The sequence below is a fragment of the Podarcis raffonei genome, chromosome 8 (genome assembly GCF_027172205.1).
Source record: "Podarcis raffonei isolate rPodRaf1 chromosome 8, rPodRaf1.pri, whole genome shotgun sequence".
Taxonomy (NCBI): Eukaryota; Metazoa; Chordata; class Lepidosauria; order Squamata; family Lacertidae; genus Podarcis; species Podarcis raffonei.
The window spans coordinates 31,172,307-31,186,794 of NC_070609.1; the positions used below are offsets into that span (position 1 = coordinate 31,172,307).

At 43.8% G+C, this 14,488-nt stretch overlaps 1 protein-coding gene across 3 annotated transcripts in view; it reads left to right on the forward strand.

The window, feature by feature from the left end:
- CSMD2 (CUB and Sushi multiple domains 2) overlaps positions 1–14,488 on the forward strand; it is a 480,348-nt gene that overhangs the window by 291,779 nt on the left and 174,081 nt on the right. For 2 of the 3 annotated variants that reach the window (XM_053398926.1, XM_053398927.1), the window contains exon 12: positions 4,325–4,437. The exons of the other annotated variant lie outside the window; for it this stretch is intronic. In XM_053398926.1, coding sequence (XP_053254901.1) covers positions 4,325–4,437 — 113 coding nt within the window. The remainder of the gene's footprint in view (positions 1–4,324; positions 4,438–14,488) is intronic. 3 annotated transcript variants of the gene reach the window in all.

Consider the following 14,488-nt stretch of genomic DNA (forward strand, 5'->3'; position numbering starts at 1 on the left):
GTTCACCCAATGAGATTGTATAAAAAACAAACCGGAAAACCCCTCCCTGCCAATAGAAGGCTAGCGTGGCCTGGGACCTTTCTCCTCATGGTGTCGCTTTTTTTGCTTGTGGGGAGTTTTTACTAGGGGATAATTAACAAGTACAGTTCTACATTGAAATGGTACAGGCCACTCTAACCCCCCCCCCAAAAAAAATTTCTTCTTAGTTAGGTCTGAATTTACCTTCCAAACCTATGGCCTCCTCTCACCAGAAAGAGCCTCACAGCCATGCCAAGGTTAATATGATAAGTTGCTTTAAGACAAGAGATTGTTTTTACAGCAGAGTCAGTATACCCAGAAATTACAAGAGAATATAAAGAGGTGGGAAAGAGGACCCTGACCAAAAGGTCTCACAGTCTAAAGAATCTTGAGAAGTGGTGTAGCTCAGTAACAGAACATGTGCTTTCATTCAAAAGGTTCCAAGTTCAACCCCTGGTAGAGCTGGGACAGACTCACTTTCTGAAACTAGTAGTGAACACTATAGAGCCAGGTGGATCTGACTTGGAGTTGTTTAGCTCCCTGGGTTCCTGTAAGTCTGATTGTGCTAGAGACACTCTCTCTTCCCTTTTGATACCTAAGTCAGAAGCTGAAGTGAGCTCAGGGGCTCTCTTCACAAAACAACATTTTCTAAATGGGGTGAGAAGCACTCGTAAGAAAAGTGTCCAGGGAAGTTGTAGAGCAAATCCTCCTGGACTTTCATATTGGAGTATTTCATATTGGCCAGAAATAACTTCCTCAGTGGTCCTGTACCTCATCTTTCTTTTGACAATTGTTGTTCAAGAGTACTCAAGCACTGTAAGGGGCCCATGCTCCACTGTGAGTCCAGCACCTCTTGGGACATGTATGTGCTTTTGCTGGGAGAGAGACTAGAAGGATCTGGACCCTCTTGTTCTGTAGCAGCATAGTCAGGCCCCTGCTTCAGATTGAGGGCAAGATGAAATTGTTGGGATACTGCCAGGGAGACAAAGTCCATCATGGCCCCCAAGCCGCCTCCGGACATCCATCGATCTCCCATAGACAATGCAGTATCATTCAATTAGCGACACAAGCTCCAGAAATAGCTTGCCACGTTCCAGAGCTCATGCACACTCTATCAGCAGAATTCACATAGCGAAACATGCACGCAGGAGAGCATTATTTACAACTTTATTCAGCATTGGTCAGAACAAAGAAAACATGACTGCCTGCTTCAATGTCTCAGGCACACAGAGAGAAACGAAAGCAAAGACACAACAGAAACATGCTTAGCTTCATCAAGGTGATGGCTTCATGTACCTTTAGGATCTAAACTGGGACCAGGCTACAGCGACTGGCCCAAAGGTTATCCAGTGTGCTTTGGGTTGGGGGATTTAAACGTGAGTCACCCCAGTCCAAACCTGAGGCTTTGTCAACTGCTCCACAATTGCCTTACTTGCACCTGCTGTTTGACTCGCACATAGTGTGGGACTTTTGCTTGAATTGATTGGAGAGATTTTCCTTCTCTTTACTTTTCTAAAAAAGTTTAGGCTGCTTTTCCACAATTCAATGCACAGGAGCCAGTAAAGGAAACCAAAGGAACAATAAACCAACCCTCCAAATATAAAAGCATTGAAATCAATAAAACAACCATCAAGCAATCACAAGACTATCATAAAAACAACATCAAAATAATATATTACAAAATCCACAGGAGTGCAACAACAACCAGACTATTATCAATCAAGATAGCAGCAACATAATTGGTTCAAATCTGCTTCCCCATAAACCTGGCGGGAGACAGAGATTTTCACTAACCACCTAAACTTCACTGTGTTATAACTGCAAGAGGTTCCCTGAGGAATGGATGCTATGGAATTCCAGGGGCATGAACCCCATCCCTTACCATGATGGGTAATCTTTGCTTGTGTTTCCTGCCTGTAGGGCACTCTAATCTAGGTTAACGGTAAACAGAATGAGATCTATGGGTTTTTACAGAAGGTCAAAAGAGATTTCTGATGCAGTCTAGTTGTTGCTATTGCTAAACAACAGAGTTCTCCATCCACTCTACAAAAAAAAAAAGGGGGGGGAGAAAAACTTGGAGACAGTACCAGAGTTGATGATGTGGTGTTTCTCATGTAGTTTGCCTCGTGTGACTCTTTTAAACCCACCCACACCTTGTAAAGAAAACCCAGCAACTAGCTGGGAGGGCTTAAGATGGATCAGGACCATGTCACATGGTGAAAGGGATTTAACCTTTTGTCTCCCGGCATAGACACTGTCATTTTGTCAAGGGATAAATGCATCTATATATGGTGCCATGAGTATTTTCTTCTCATTGCAAATAATAGGTGCAAGGGGGAGGTTTTAATATGGGCACAAAGCATTAAATCCCCCTAACACACACAATGCTCCAAATCCACCCCACAGCTTTTTTTTTCTTTTCTTTTTTAATGATCGGTTAAGCAAGGGCAAACCAGTCACACATCTAGTTCCCACCTTGGGTCTAGAGTTATACTTTAGAGTCTTTCCCTCAGCCCTCATTTTGCAGGGTTTTAGTCTAAAGTCTGCTCGTACTTTATCTTCTTGTTAGATGTGTCAGGTTAGTTAATCTGGAATGAGTCAGCCTAACCTTGAAGCTAGGGATTGGATGATGATCCCTTGATTTATGATTCTGTGAACTCCTTGCGAATTACTTTGTTGCTCCTTGTTGGATCATGAATCCATTGACGTGGAATCAGGCAGCATAGCCACATCCCTGAGTCTTTGGTGCTGACCAAGCTAGGAAATACATCTGTTTGGGGTCCCTCATTCCCACAACAGTGAAAATCCCAAATGTTTAAGAGTTCTTCTTTTGATGTCAACACAGGTTTGTCTTTGGGAGAGTTATGCCATAACATTTATCTGTAATGACCAAATTGACAGGGATTGATTTCAGGGTATTTGTAGGCACAGACTTGCACAGAAATTAGGGACAGCAGAGTTTAAGATACTTGAGATGATGCCTGTATTTTAAACTAAGGATTTACAGCACAATCCTAATCATGTCCACTCAGAAGTAAATCCTATTGAATTCAAAGGGGCTTATTTTTAAGTGAGTAGAGGAGTTAGGAGTGAAACCTTAGAGGCGATTGGTGCTGGTGGGTTTGGTTTGAGTATTATTTTAACTTAACGCTAGAATGGGTTACATTCCCCATGTTGACTATGATCTGTACCTTCAGAAAATATTGATGCAGGCCATCTTTGGTAAGGAAATTATATTCTGCCCTCTAAAAAGACTGTATTAGTGAAAAGCATTGGGTTGTCAACACTCAATTTTGAGAGTTCTGTTACTTGGATGAGGCCAGTGGAAATGGGGGCAAGTTTAGGGGCAAGACAATGTGGGGAAGTGGATGTGATAAGAATCTCCCCAGGTGCTGTTGCTGTATTGCCATGCTACACTGCCACAAACCATACAGCCTTTCTTGACTCAACAAATTAGGGGCAGGGCAGTTAGGAAGCACCCATACCTTCCTGTTCCTATGGTGATATTGCACGCAGCAGTGTGTGAGTGGTGTATAGTGGCCAAGCTTGGTGGCCTTGCTTGTTCATGAGTTGGCTACACAATTCATGTATGCACACTAAGGAGAGGGGACGTGGCTTGCTTTTACTGAAAATCTCTGGCAACTGAGCCAACCTTACTAAATAAAATCCAGCTAGGTTGTGCTCCCTCATCCCCAACTGGGTCCTATCTGGGTCTTGAAAGGGAGCCCATCAGAGGAGGACAGCAAGGTAGTTCAGGTGCTGCAGCACAACAGAGTGAACAACTTGCTGCACTGAAGGCTAGAGGTGAACCGAGGCCTTTTTGAGCCCGAGTCTCCAGTCCATCTCTTCTAGGTTCCACCCTCTTCTTGAGTACTACAGTCCTTAAAGGGTTAACACTCTGGCCTGCAGATGGGAACTTCTTCTGCAATCCCTGGCCTCCTGGTGCATTTTCTGTACCCTTGGACTGTGAGGTAGGTCAGGAAGCACTCCATTTCTCAGCCCCAGGGGCTCTGAATCTGTGGTACTGGTGCTGTCGGATCTATTCCAGAAGGCTGCTGCCTTGGGTTTAACAGAGGTTCAGGAACCTGGTCTGACTTCTTAGCTTTTGACCCTGAAACCTCTGGTTCTGTGTCTGCTGGAATCTGTGGTCAGGACAAATCAGTTGCCCTAGCAAAATCATCGCTCCTTGCATTTTTATTTTATTTTTGGCCTCAGGAGGAACTCCCACCCCAAAATTCAGTTAAATTGTTGCCTTCAGTTGATGTTACTGTTGCTATTACCATTCCTTTGTCTTCTTTGTTGACAGTTTAACAGGCACAACAGTCCCTGATCTGATTGTCAGCACCCAACATCAGATGTGGCTTCTGTTCCAGACAGACAGTGTGAGGAACTTACTGGGATTCAAAGCAACATATGAAGGTAATCCAGGTTAATTTGTTGATTAATCCCCTCCTGCAACTTCCCTGAAGTTTTCTTGTCCAGGTGAATCAAGGGTTACAAACATAACACAGGGCAGTGCATACAATTGTACCTTTTATGCAGTTCTTGCAAAAGTACTGCATATTCTTCTCAATTCTTAGAGGTTCAGAGTTAAATAACTAGATATGTGGCTTCCAAACTTTCCACCCTCAGAGTCCCTTTTCCCCATTGACTTGCCTGCAGTGGAAACCAGGGCTATTGGGACCCACAATCATGCTGTGTGAATTAAAAGAGCAACCTAGAACACACTCAATATTATAAAATGAGAAGAGAAGAAATAAGTACGGTCATACCTTTAAAATCGAATGGAATCCATTCCAGAAGTCTGTTCAACTTCCAAAGTGTTTGAAAACCAAATTGCAGCTTCTGATTGGCTTCAGGAAGCTCCTGCAGCCAATCAGAAGCCGCAGACACCCCGTTGAATGTTTGGGTTCCAAAAGAACGTTCACAAACCAGAACAATCACTTCTGGGTTTGCAGCGTTTGGGAGCCAAAATGTCCGCGTTCCAGGGTGTTCGGGATCCAAGGTATGACTGTATGCCACTTTGAGCTGCTTGGAGGAAAGGCAGGATATAAATATAACAAATAAATGCTCCTCATTATTACAGGAGCACATCAGTAGTGGTGTTCCAGATAGTGGCTTCAGCCAGATGAGGATGTAGCCCAAGATGGGGCAAAGTACAAGTATGTACAAGTCTTAAGTTCATGTTCTAGTCAGGCAACATCATGCAAAGCAGAGATCATGTTCCAAGAAAAGCGGGCAGCACCTTGGACAGCACCCTGTGAAACACAAGCTGAAATGTTGCTCCAGTAGCAAGCAAAACTAGACTAAGACTTAAATGGAATTGCAGCTCCATAGATGATTAGGACCACCTCTGAAGTGATGGAGTTTAGGCTGCTTTGGTAGCCATTGCCTCCAGTAGCACAAGGATTTCTGCTGGGGCTTCTGAGTAAGAATCTAAGGAAGGCACCATGAGCTTCTAAGGCCAGAGAAGTTCTGGCAAAAGAGGCTCCTCTTGCAGCAGTTTCAAGACAGCGGGAATGTCTGGGGCTAGTTCTGAGGGAAAATCCAACATTTCCTCCAAATTTTTGGCCACATCTCCTAAAGATGGGGAGTCAGACCACACATTCATGGAAAAGTGATGAGTGACTTTTCAGGGCACCTTCCTGCCATCACTGTTTCTTTTGGTGAAGAACTGCCAGTGGGGTCTACAGCTGTCTCCATTCACCATGTGAAAACCAGTGGCCTCAATGAATTGCTGGGTGCTAAGAATACACAGTTTAAGGGGGATATCCAGTGCATACAAATGTATACGAGGTATTCATAGGAAGGCACCTGCAGGGTGACACTTTAGTATTCAGTGACTATTAAAAAAATCAAAGAGTGGCTTTGTGTTTGACTATGCTAATATGTTCCTTAGCACAATGGGAAACAAGGCAAGACAAAAGAAAATTTAACGTGGAACAATTAACCACTGAGAGAGAACTTGTCAGGAGGTTTGCTGAGGACTATGCCACACAATCCCACATTTCATAAGGGAAAGTTTCTTACAATTTTTGGGTTGTATTTTTCTTTTCTTTATAAGAAAATTGCTTCTGTTCCTTTCCCTTTTGTCATGGTAATACTGATCTCCCATCATGTGTCTACTGAGTGGTAGGAGCTGGCTAAAGTATTGGGAAGAAGTCTTCCCCAGCCTAGCTACTTGAGTTTCTTTAAATGGGCTTTAGGGATTGAACCAAGGACCTTCTAAATGCAAAATGTGTACTCTATCACTGAGCTCTGAGACCTCCCTAACTTAAGGAGAGCCAGGTCAAAGGCACCCTATCTAATCCCTGTCTATTCCAGCAGCCTGTTCTCACTGTGGATAAGCAGATGCACATTGGAAGCTTGTCAGCAGAACCTTAGTGCAATAGCACTCTCCTCCCTTGTGACACCCAGCAGCTGGTACCAGCGGGATACAGCCTCCAGCTGTGGAAGCAGAATGTAAACATTGTGGCTAGCAGCCAATGATAGCTGAGTATGCAAACCTATGCAGCTTCATTCTACTGAGCTGAACCGCTGGTCCATTTAAATCAGTATTGTCTGTTTTAGGACCAGCTCTAAATGTAGGATTATGCACCAAAATGTATATTTTGATGAAGATAATATACATAATATTTTTATGAGGATTTCTCCCCCCCTTTTTTTAAAAAAAAAGTTCAAAAATTGATTCAGAAATGGGGCAAACTGAAGAGTGGAAAAATGAGAAGCTCATATATATAGAAATTATCAGATTCCTCCATCCCCAATGACCAAACAGCAGCCTGTTGTTGTTGTTGTCCATTTGTTTGTTTTAGTTTGTTTGGATGCCAGGTATCCTGCTTTGTTTAACAAAGCAAAGTACAAGGCTCGGAACTGATATTGTGTAAGTGGAGAGGAGATGGCTTCTCAGAGCATAGGCTAGGTCATCTTGACCTGCTATTTCAGGCGATCACCTGTTCCTTGTGCCTGCTGCTTGTTGTTGCCGCTGACAATCTGGTTTAGGTATCTGGCTCCACTTTCTGTGCAGAATTGAAAGAAAACATAATGGCAGAGAGTGTGTGTGTGCTGAAAGTTGGTGTAAACAGCAAAAAAGGTTGTAGGGAGAAATGGGACCTTAGTTCACTAGTACAGTCTATGCTGTATATGCAGAAGTTTTCAGGGAGGTTCATCCCCTGGCATCTCCAGATTTCCTGGCATCTTCTATTAGAGACCCTGGAGAGCTACTAGTAGTAAAAGGAACATAAAAAGCTGCCTTTACTGAGTCAGTCCATTGGTGCACTGAACTTGGTGTTGAGTATGCTGACTGGCTGTGGTTCTCCAGGGTTTCAGGCCCAATGTGGAAAAACCAGACCTTGAACCAGGAGCCTTCTGTGTGCCTAGCATGTACTATGCCACATCCTGTATAAATAGCTACTCAACTGGTCACCTGTACTGAGTAAGAAAATCACCTCTAGCAGATCAGAAAATAAGTTGTTTTTGCGACTTGTATGGGTTTCTTCCATCCCCTACTAGGCTGTCAGAGTATGCTACACATAATTGACATAGCCTTTCCACCCACACAAATCTAACAAAACAAACAACATGTTGACCAACAACTTCTGTAGAATTATTTGCAAAATAGCACAGCTTGAAGCATAAATGGGTTTTTCATCTTGCTGTGAGACTTCAGAAATCACACATCCCTCCTACCCTGGGAGGAGGGGACAAGAATTAGTGTTGCTATGCATTGTTTTGAGTTTACGTTTTGGCTCTGAAAGTTGTTGTTCAGGTGCAGATGGGCACAAACATGTTTATCATCCTTCCACTGTTTTGTGTGCTTTTCCATGCTTGTGTGTAGTCATAAGGTTGTAGCCAGTGTTAGTCCTACTCGGAGTAGACTCATTGAAATTAATGAGCATGATTGACATGGGACTACTCTTGAGTAGAACTTGGTTGGATACAGCTCATAGTTTGCAAAGACTGTGGCTGCGATGCCACCACTGCCACAAAGAATTCTATCCAGTCGGTCATAGAACCACAGAGTTGTCCATGCAGTCCAACCTTTTACTACAGAAAGTTTCCAACTACCTCCAGCAAGGGAAAGCCCATCCACCCTTGGCCCCATTGCTGGAATGCCCTTACTATGAAGAGATGCTGCCTAATGCTCAACCAAAATCTACCCTCCCTTGATTTAAGACCACTAGATCTAGTCTTGCCCTCTGGGGCAGCAACAGAGAACAAGTCTCTAAACCTAATTCCAGTTAGTCCTCATTCTTCTGACTTAAAAGGGCTTTGCCCAAAACTAGACATGAAGCTGAACCATGCAATCAGGGATAGTATATTGATCACAATGATAAAAATACCATGCAGCCAATCAGATTAGTTTTGATGCTGCTAAGTGCAAATGAGGTCTATCCCATTGTCCTTGCTCTGTGTGTAGATGTGGGGAAGGAGAATGCATCCACACTGTCTCATCATCAATACTGGTGTTCCTTGTTTCATCAAGCTTCAAGACTTTCAGCCTCATCCAACTCTGCTTGCACTTATTTATATGTGGACTAGCTCGGGGTTAGAGATGCACATCAAGATTCAGACACCATCCTTGGGATAGCCATTCAAATGTCCATCCACATTCTGCTCAAACAAGTCAATTATGTGTGACTTAACTGGGGTGAAAGAGAGTTAGCCCAGTTGTCTTAGCGTAGGTGTGGCCACCCTTCACTCTGGGAACCAAATGTGGCTCTCTAGGGCTCTATGTTTCCTGTGGGACTCTTCCCAGGCCACATCCCTTCCCAGTCCTACATCCTATATTCCCTGGCTCCACACCCCTGTGGTCCTGCACTGCACTATCCTGGAATGATTTTGCCTGGCTGAACTGTGATAATGCCTCTTGCTTGTCTGGATGAATGCTAGAGACTTAGGGTGATATTCAACTAAGTTCTACTCAACATAGGCCCATTGAAATTAATGGACCTAACTTGGTCATGTTCATTAATTTCAGTGGGTCTCTGCTGAGTAAAACTTAGTTGGACTGTACATGTCTATCATTCCACCTCTTCTGCCTCCACCCACTGCTGACATGAGGCCTCTTGGAGGATGTCCTTGAGGGAGTGTAACCCTTGGACCAAATATATACATATATCCAGTCAACACATCTTCCACTCTACTTGCAAACAGCTTTGCACTGTTCTGCAAAAGGGGAGGGCACACAGCAGTGAGCAACGTGTTTGTGAAACATGGCCCCTCCTTCAGCTCTAGTGTGAATAGCAAAAATACAGAAAGCATCACATGTAACCTGCTGGGAGCCTTCCCTTGGGGGTAGCCTGCTGCTAATTGAACCAGCTGTGTGCAAGGCAGTGGGGAGTGTAGTGGTGATGCATCCTGCCTTGAAAGCGTTTTTGAGTTGGAGCACAGAATGAGAAATTTGTAGAGGAAAGCAGCAATTAGAGGGCTGCCAATTAGGTGATGAAATTATGTGCAACATACTTGCAAACTGGATGTAGTTTTACAGCCAGCTTGTCTGAAAGAAAATACAGCTAATGGATCCTTGTTAAACCTAGATGGAAACGGGGGCAGGGGGAACCTCATCAAAAATTATCAGGGAAAGGGGAGATATTGGCTTCTGTAGCATGTTTAAATAGCTATATATCCTGGCCAGGTTCTCCATCCTGGAGTGCCAGTCTGGAAATGCAAGTGTTAATCTTATTCTGATTAATAAGGTAGCAAAGGAGAAAAAAGACATCCCAGGGTAAAATGGTGAGGAATAGGTGGTGGAGGAGGAAACACACTGGTCCAGCAATAGTATTGCTTACTGTTGTCCAGAAAATAGAATGCTGGCCTCAGATTTAAGTATCTCCCATTGCCAAAAAAGCAATTTGTTACACCTACTGTGGGTTAAGGATTGGGGAAACATTCAATTCAGTTCACGTTTGAAGGCAAACCTACCTAATTTGCACTTTTCACAACAATAAGCAAACGGAAACACAGCCGTTCTTTAAAATTCACACCTCTCTGAATTTTGCAATGCCATTCTCCAGCAAAGTAATAGGGGCAAGAATTCATTTACTAGAGTCAAGTGTGCATAAAAAATTCATATATCAGGAAAACAAAACAAAGAAGTGTATATTAGGAGAAATTAGCACTAAGATACAGCTGAATTTTCATGAGGACTTTGGAAAACTAACATGGAAATGTGGAGAACTGAACTCAGGGAAGGCAGGATGGTTTTATATATTTTTTATTTTATTTTTACGTATTTCACAACGGCCTTGTATATCCTGACAATGGCATGAATCATCTTTCAACTTACAGAGTGTCTCTCAGTTGGTGAACAATACAGTCTGCTCACCCTGAGGCAAAACTTGCAACCAATTTTACTCAAACCAGTGACTCCAGATTCCTAGATTCATAGCAAGCTGGTTTTCACTGACCTAAAGTCTGATGCAGGTTATGTGAGTCTATGATTGCCCTGACAACAGGCCATCTTTATACTGGAGCAGTGTGTGGCTTTAGAAATAAAAACAAAGATCCACATGCAGTGGGGCTCATGATCAAGGTCATGCCTGAGTCACAATGAGGTGTGGAGGTTTCCCCCATGCGTGGAAACCCTTTCTCTCTCCCCATCCACAAATTTACCACCAGCTGGGCAAGGATTACAAGCAATATGCTTTTGGAGATTGGTCAGTAGTTGAGCTCACTGCATGGGAGCCAGTGTGGTGTAGTGGTTAAGAGCGGTAGACTCGTAATCTGGTGAACCGGGTTCACTTCCCCACTCCTCCACATGCAGCTGCTGGGTGGCCTTGGGCTAGTCACACTTCTTTGAAGTCTCTCAGCCACACTCACCTCATAGAGTGTTTGTTGTGGGGGAGGAAGGGAAAGGAGAATGTTAGCCGCTTTGAGACTCCTTCGGGTAGTGATAAAGCGGGATATCAAATCCAAACTCTTCTTCTTCTGAAGATGACCCCCCCCCCCCATTTTGAGGATAAGGAGGGAAAGTCTTCTCATGACACCACTAGGATGTCAGACATAGATGTGAAATGGGATCTCAGGAAAGCTATGATGTACCACCAGTGGCAGACTTTGGGCTTTCAAATTTCAGTGGCAGCCCTTCCTCCTGCCGCCTCTTGCCTTCCGTTCTACATCATCGTTGCAGGGCCCCTGCAGGGCCCTCTCGGCTTGGCACTCAATGTGGGTGAACCGGTATCAGTTTTCCTCTGGTACCGCAGTGTGAGAACCTGTGACAAAAGTGGGTCATATAAGAGTGTAGGAGTTGCCTCAGGCAGTTTGTAGGTTTCTGCTTGGGTGAGCTACCTGAGGAAGCAAAATGTATTGCTAAGGTTAGCAGCATATCACACGTGGAGGGAAGGGGTGTTGGCACAGCCCTAAGTCCCCACTGAGGTTTTCCTAAAGCAACGTCTTCCAAGTTTAATCTGGATGTTCCTGTTCAGGCACATTTGTGAGATTTCAAGAGAAGCAAAACTAGTATAATTGTTAATGTTTTTAAAAGCCATAGCCCACCGCTTTATCAATAAATTGAATGTGTTTATTACACTTATTATTATTATTATTACACTTATATTACATCTTTCCTCCAAGGAGCTCAAGGCAGTGTATATGGTTCTCCTCCCCACAGCATTGTCACGCTAAAAACCTGTGAGGTAGGTTAAGCTGAATGATAGTAAATGTTCTAAAGTCACCCAGCAAGCTCTGCAGTTGAGCAGGGTTTCATACTTGGGTCTCCCTAGCAACTAGCCGCTATCCTGCAGCAGCTTCTCAAAGTGGCTTACAACTCCCCCCCCCGCCCCACATTATGAGAACAGCAGAATTTCTCAAGTGTTGGAGTGGCCTGCACACAGACCCACCACAAGTTCATTGTACCTTGCTTAACAAAGTCTCCTGAATACAATACCTTGATCTTATACCAATGTAACATGACTATCCAGCACACCTGTCTGGAGGTGGGTGGAAGAGAAGAAAGTAGTGAGCATGAGGTGTATGGGAGGGGTGCTTGTCAGCTTGACTCCCCCTTTCATAATCTATTAAGATTGGCCCTCTCGGCTGGACTTCATTATAGTAGCCGAGTACCTTATTTAATCCGCTAATTAAAGTCTTTAGTGGAGCTGAATTTTCATATTGAAATGTAATTGGATAAATAATAGACTTAAATAAGCAAGTCTCTGAGGGGGAAACTGTGTGTGTGTGCACACGCGCATGTGTGTGTGTGTTGGGGTTTTTTTTAAACAAAAATACTTTCTCCTATTCTGTTATGTTTTCCAATCCTTTGGTCATGTAAAGCTAATGAGTGTTCCAAAATTCTCAAAGTTCTTGAATTCACTACAGTTACAGATTATGTGGTTACTAGGGGCTGTGCCCCTCTTGTTTTGCTTGCCGACGCCTCTGCCATTCCCCCTAGAGCTTCCCCTTCCAACCACGTGCAACTGCTATGCTCATTTTTCACTTTCCCTCACGCATTTGTTGTTGTTGTTGTCTTTAGAGTACCACCCTCCTTAATTTTTAGCCACCGTTCATTTATCACATTTGTATCCTGGCTTTTGTCCAGGAACTCAGGGCAGTGTACATCAGGGTCTTTTCATTTCTCTCACTACCAGCAAAGAAGGAGTTATTGCTCAATGCTACCCACTGAAAATTATGGGGGAGTAGGTGGGAATTTGAGGCCGAGCTCAGCACACATTCCACTGCATCACACTGACTCATCACCCACCCATTGATCCTTTTTTTAATGCAAGCTCTTCCACTTCTGGCATAGCCATCCTAGCCACAGCAAGGACATACAGACACCTTCCCATCTGCCCATCTCTCTGCAAGCACAGCATCCATGCATTCATGGATAGTTCTCCCCCAGCCCTTCTTTCCTCTCACTGTAAATTCACGTGATGCCCCCCCATTTGAAGTATGTATATATTCCTTTTAAAAAATAAAAATGAAAACCTTGGTTCCTGCAGTGTTTGAATGTCTCTTCTCCATCTATACTGTATTCCCACCCCCAATACCTATCAGAAAAGCTCTTGTTAGCATCCTTCCCCCCATTCTTTTATTGTGCTGACTCTTGAAAACAAATATAACCCCCTTCCTCAGTATTTAAAGAGCACTGAATCAATTGAACACACCAGTCTTTCTGTTTTCTGCTACAGCTGCCATGGAGGTTCTCCTGTGTCTTATTTAACTTAAAGGACAAGAATTTAACTAAGTGAGAGCTCCTGTGGATTATTCCTCAAGAGGGATGAACTGCATTAGCAATTTAGCACAACCATAACTGGACCATCTTGCAATGACAGAGTATTTGCTTTGCATGCAAAAGGTCCTCTGTTCGGTTCCCTGCAAATCCAAGCAGTGCTAGGAGAGTCCCCTACTTGAAACCATGGAGAGCTGCTGCCCAGTGTTGGTGTAGTACTGAGCTAGAGAGATGGGTCATTGGTCTGACTTGGTATAAGGCATTTTTCTATGTTCCTATTTTCTCAGTCTTTTTTTTTTTTTTGCAGGGTGGTGGTGGTGTTAAAAATTAAAATGTTTCTTATAGCAAAATGCAGATGCACTCCTTCCCACTATTACCACCTGGGACTCTGGGAGTGCAGCCAGATCTGGGAATGCTTGCACACACACACACACACACACACACACAGAGAGAGAGAGAGAGAGAGAGAGAGAATCTGTAGACCTGCTCAGAGGAGCAGGGACATCTGACATCGCCTGTTCACCAGTCCCTCAATATGAGCTCCACCCAATCTGCTACCATCACCTCTGTTCATGTGCCATCAACCCGGGGCATCAACCTGCCCATTATAGTTCTGGGGCATCAGCTTGCACATTATATTAGAATAAGATAAAAGGGAAGTGAAAAGGTGGAAGATCAAGATACTTCAACGAATGTGACTGTTTAGGGAAGTTTTTAATGTTTGAAGTTTTATTCTGTTTTTAATGTTCTGTTGGGAGCTGCCCAGAATGGCTGGGGAAACCCAGCCAGATGGGTGGGGTATTATTATTATTATTATTATTATTATTATTATTATTACAGTCATACCTCGGGTTATAGACGCTTTGGGTTGCGTGATTTCAGGTTGTGCATTGTGTTGAACCCGGAAGTACCGGAATGGGTTACTCCCGGGTTTTGGTGCTTGCGCATGCACAGAAGCGCTAAATCGCGCTTTGCACATGTGCAGAAGTGCCGAATCATGATCCGTGCATGTGCGAGAAGCACATTCGCAACCCGAGCATCCACTGTGTTACTGTTGCACTAAAGGCAGGTCCCAAATTCTAATTCTCCCATATGTTCATACTGAGCCATGCCATCCAGAAGGTACTCCTACTGGAGTCTGTAGGACTCATCATGCTTAAATAGTTTTAGAGGTTTGGTACAAGATAGTTTCAGTGTAAGAAGATGGGGAGGACCAAAACTCAGTGGTAGAAAACATGTTTTGTATGTCGAGGGTTCCAAGTTGGATCCCTGGCATTGCCAGGTAGGACCAGGAAAGAC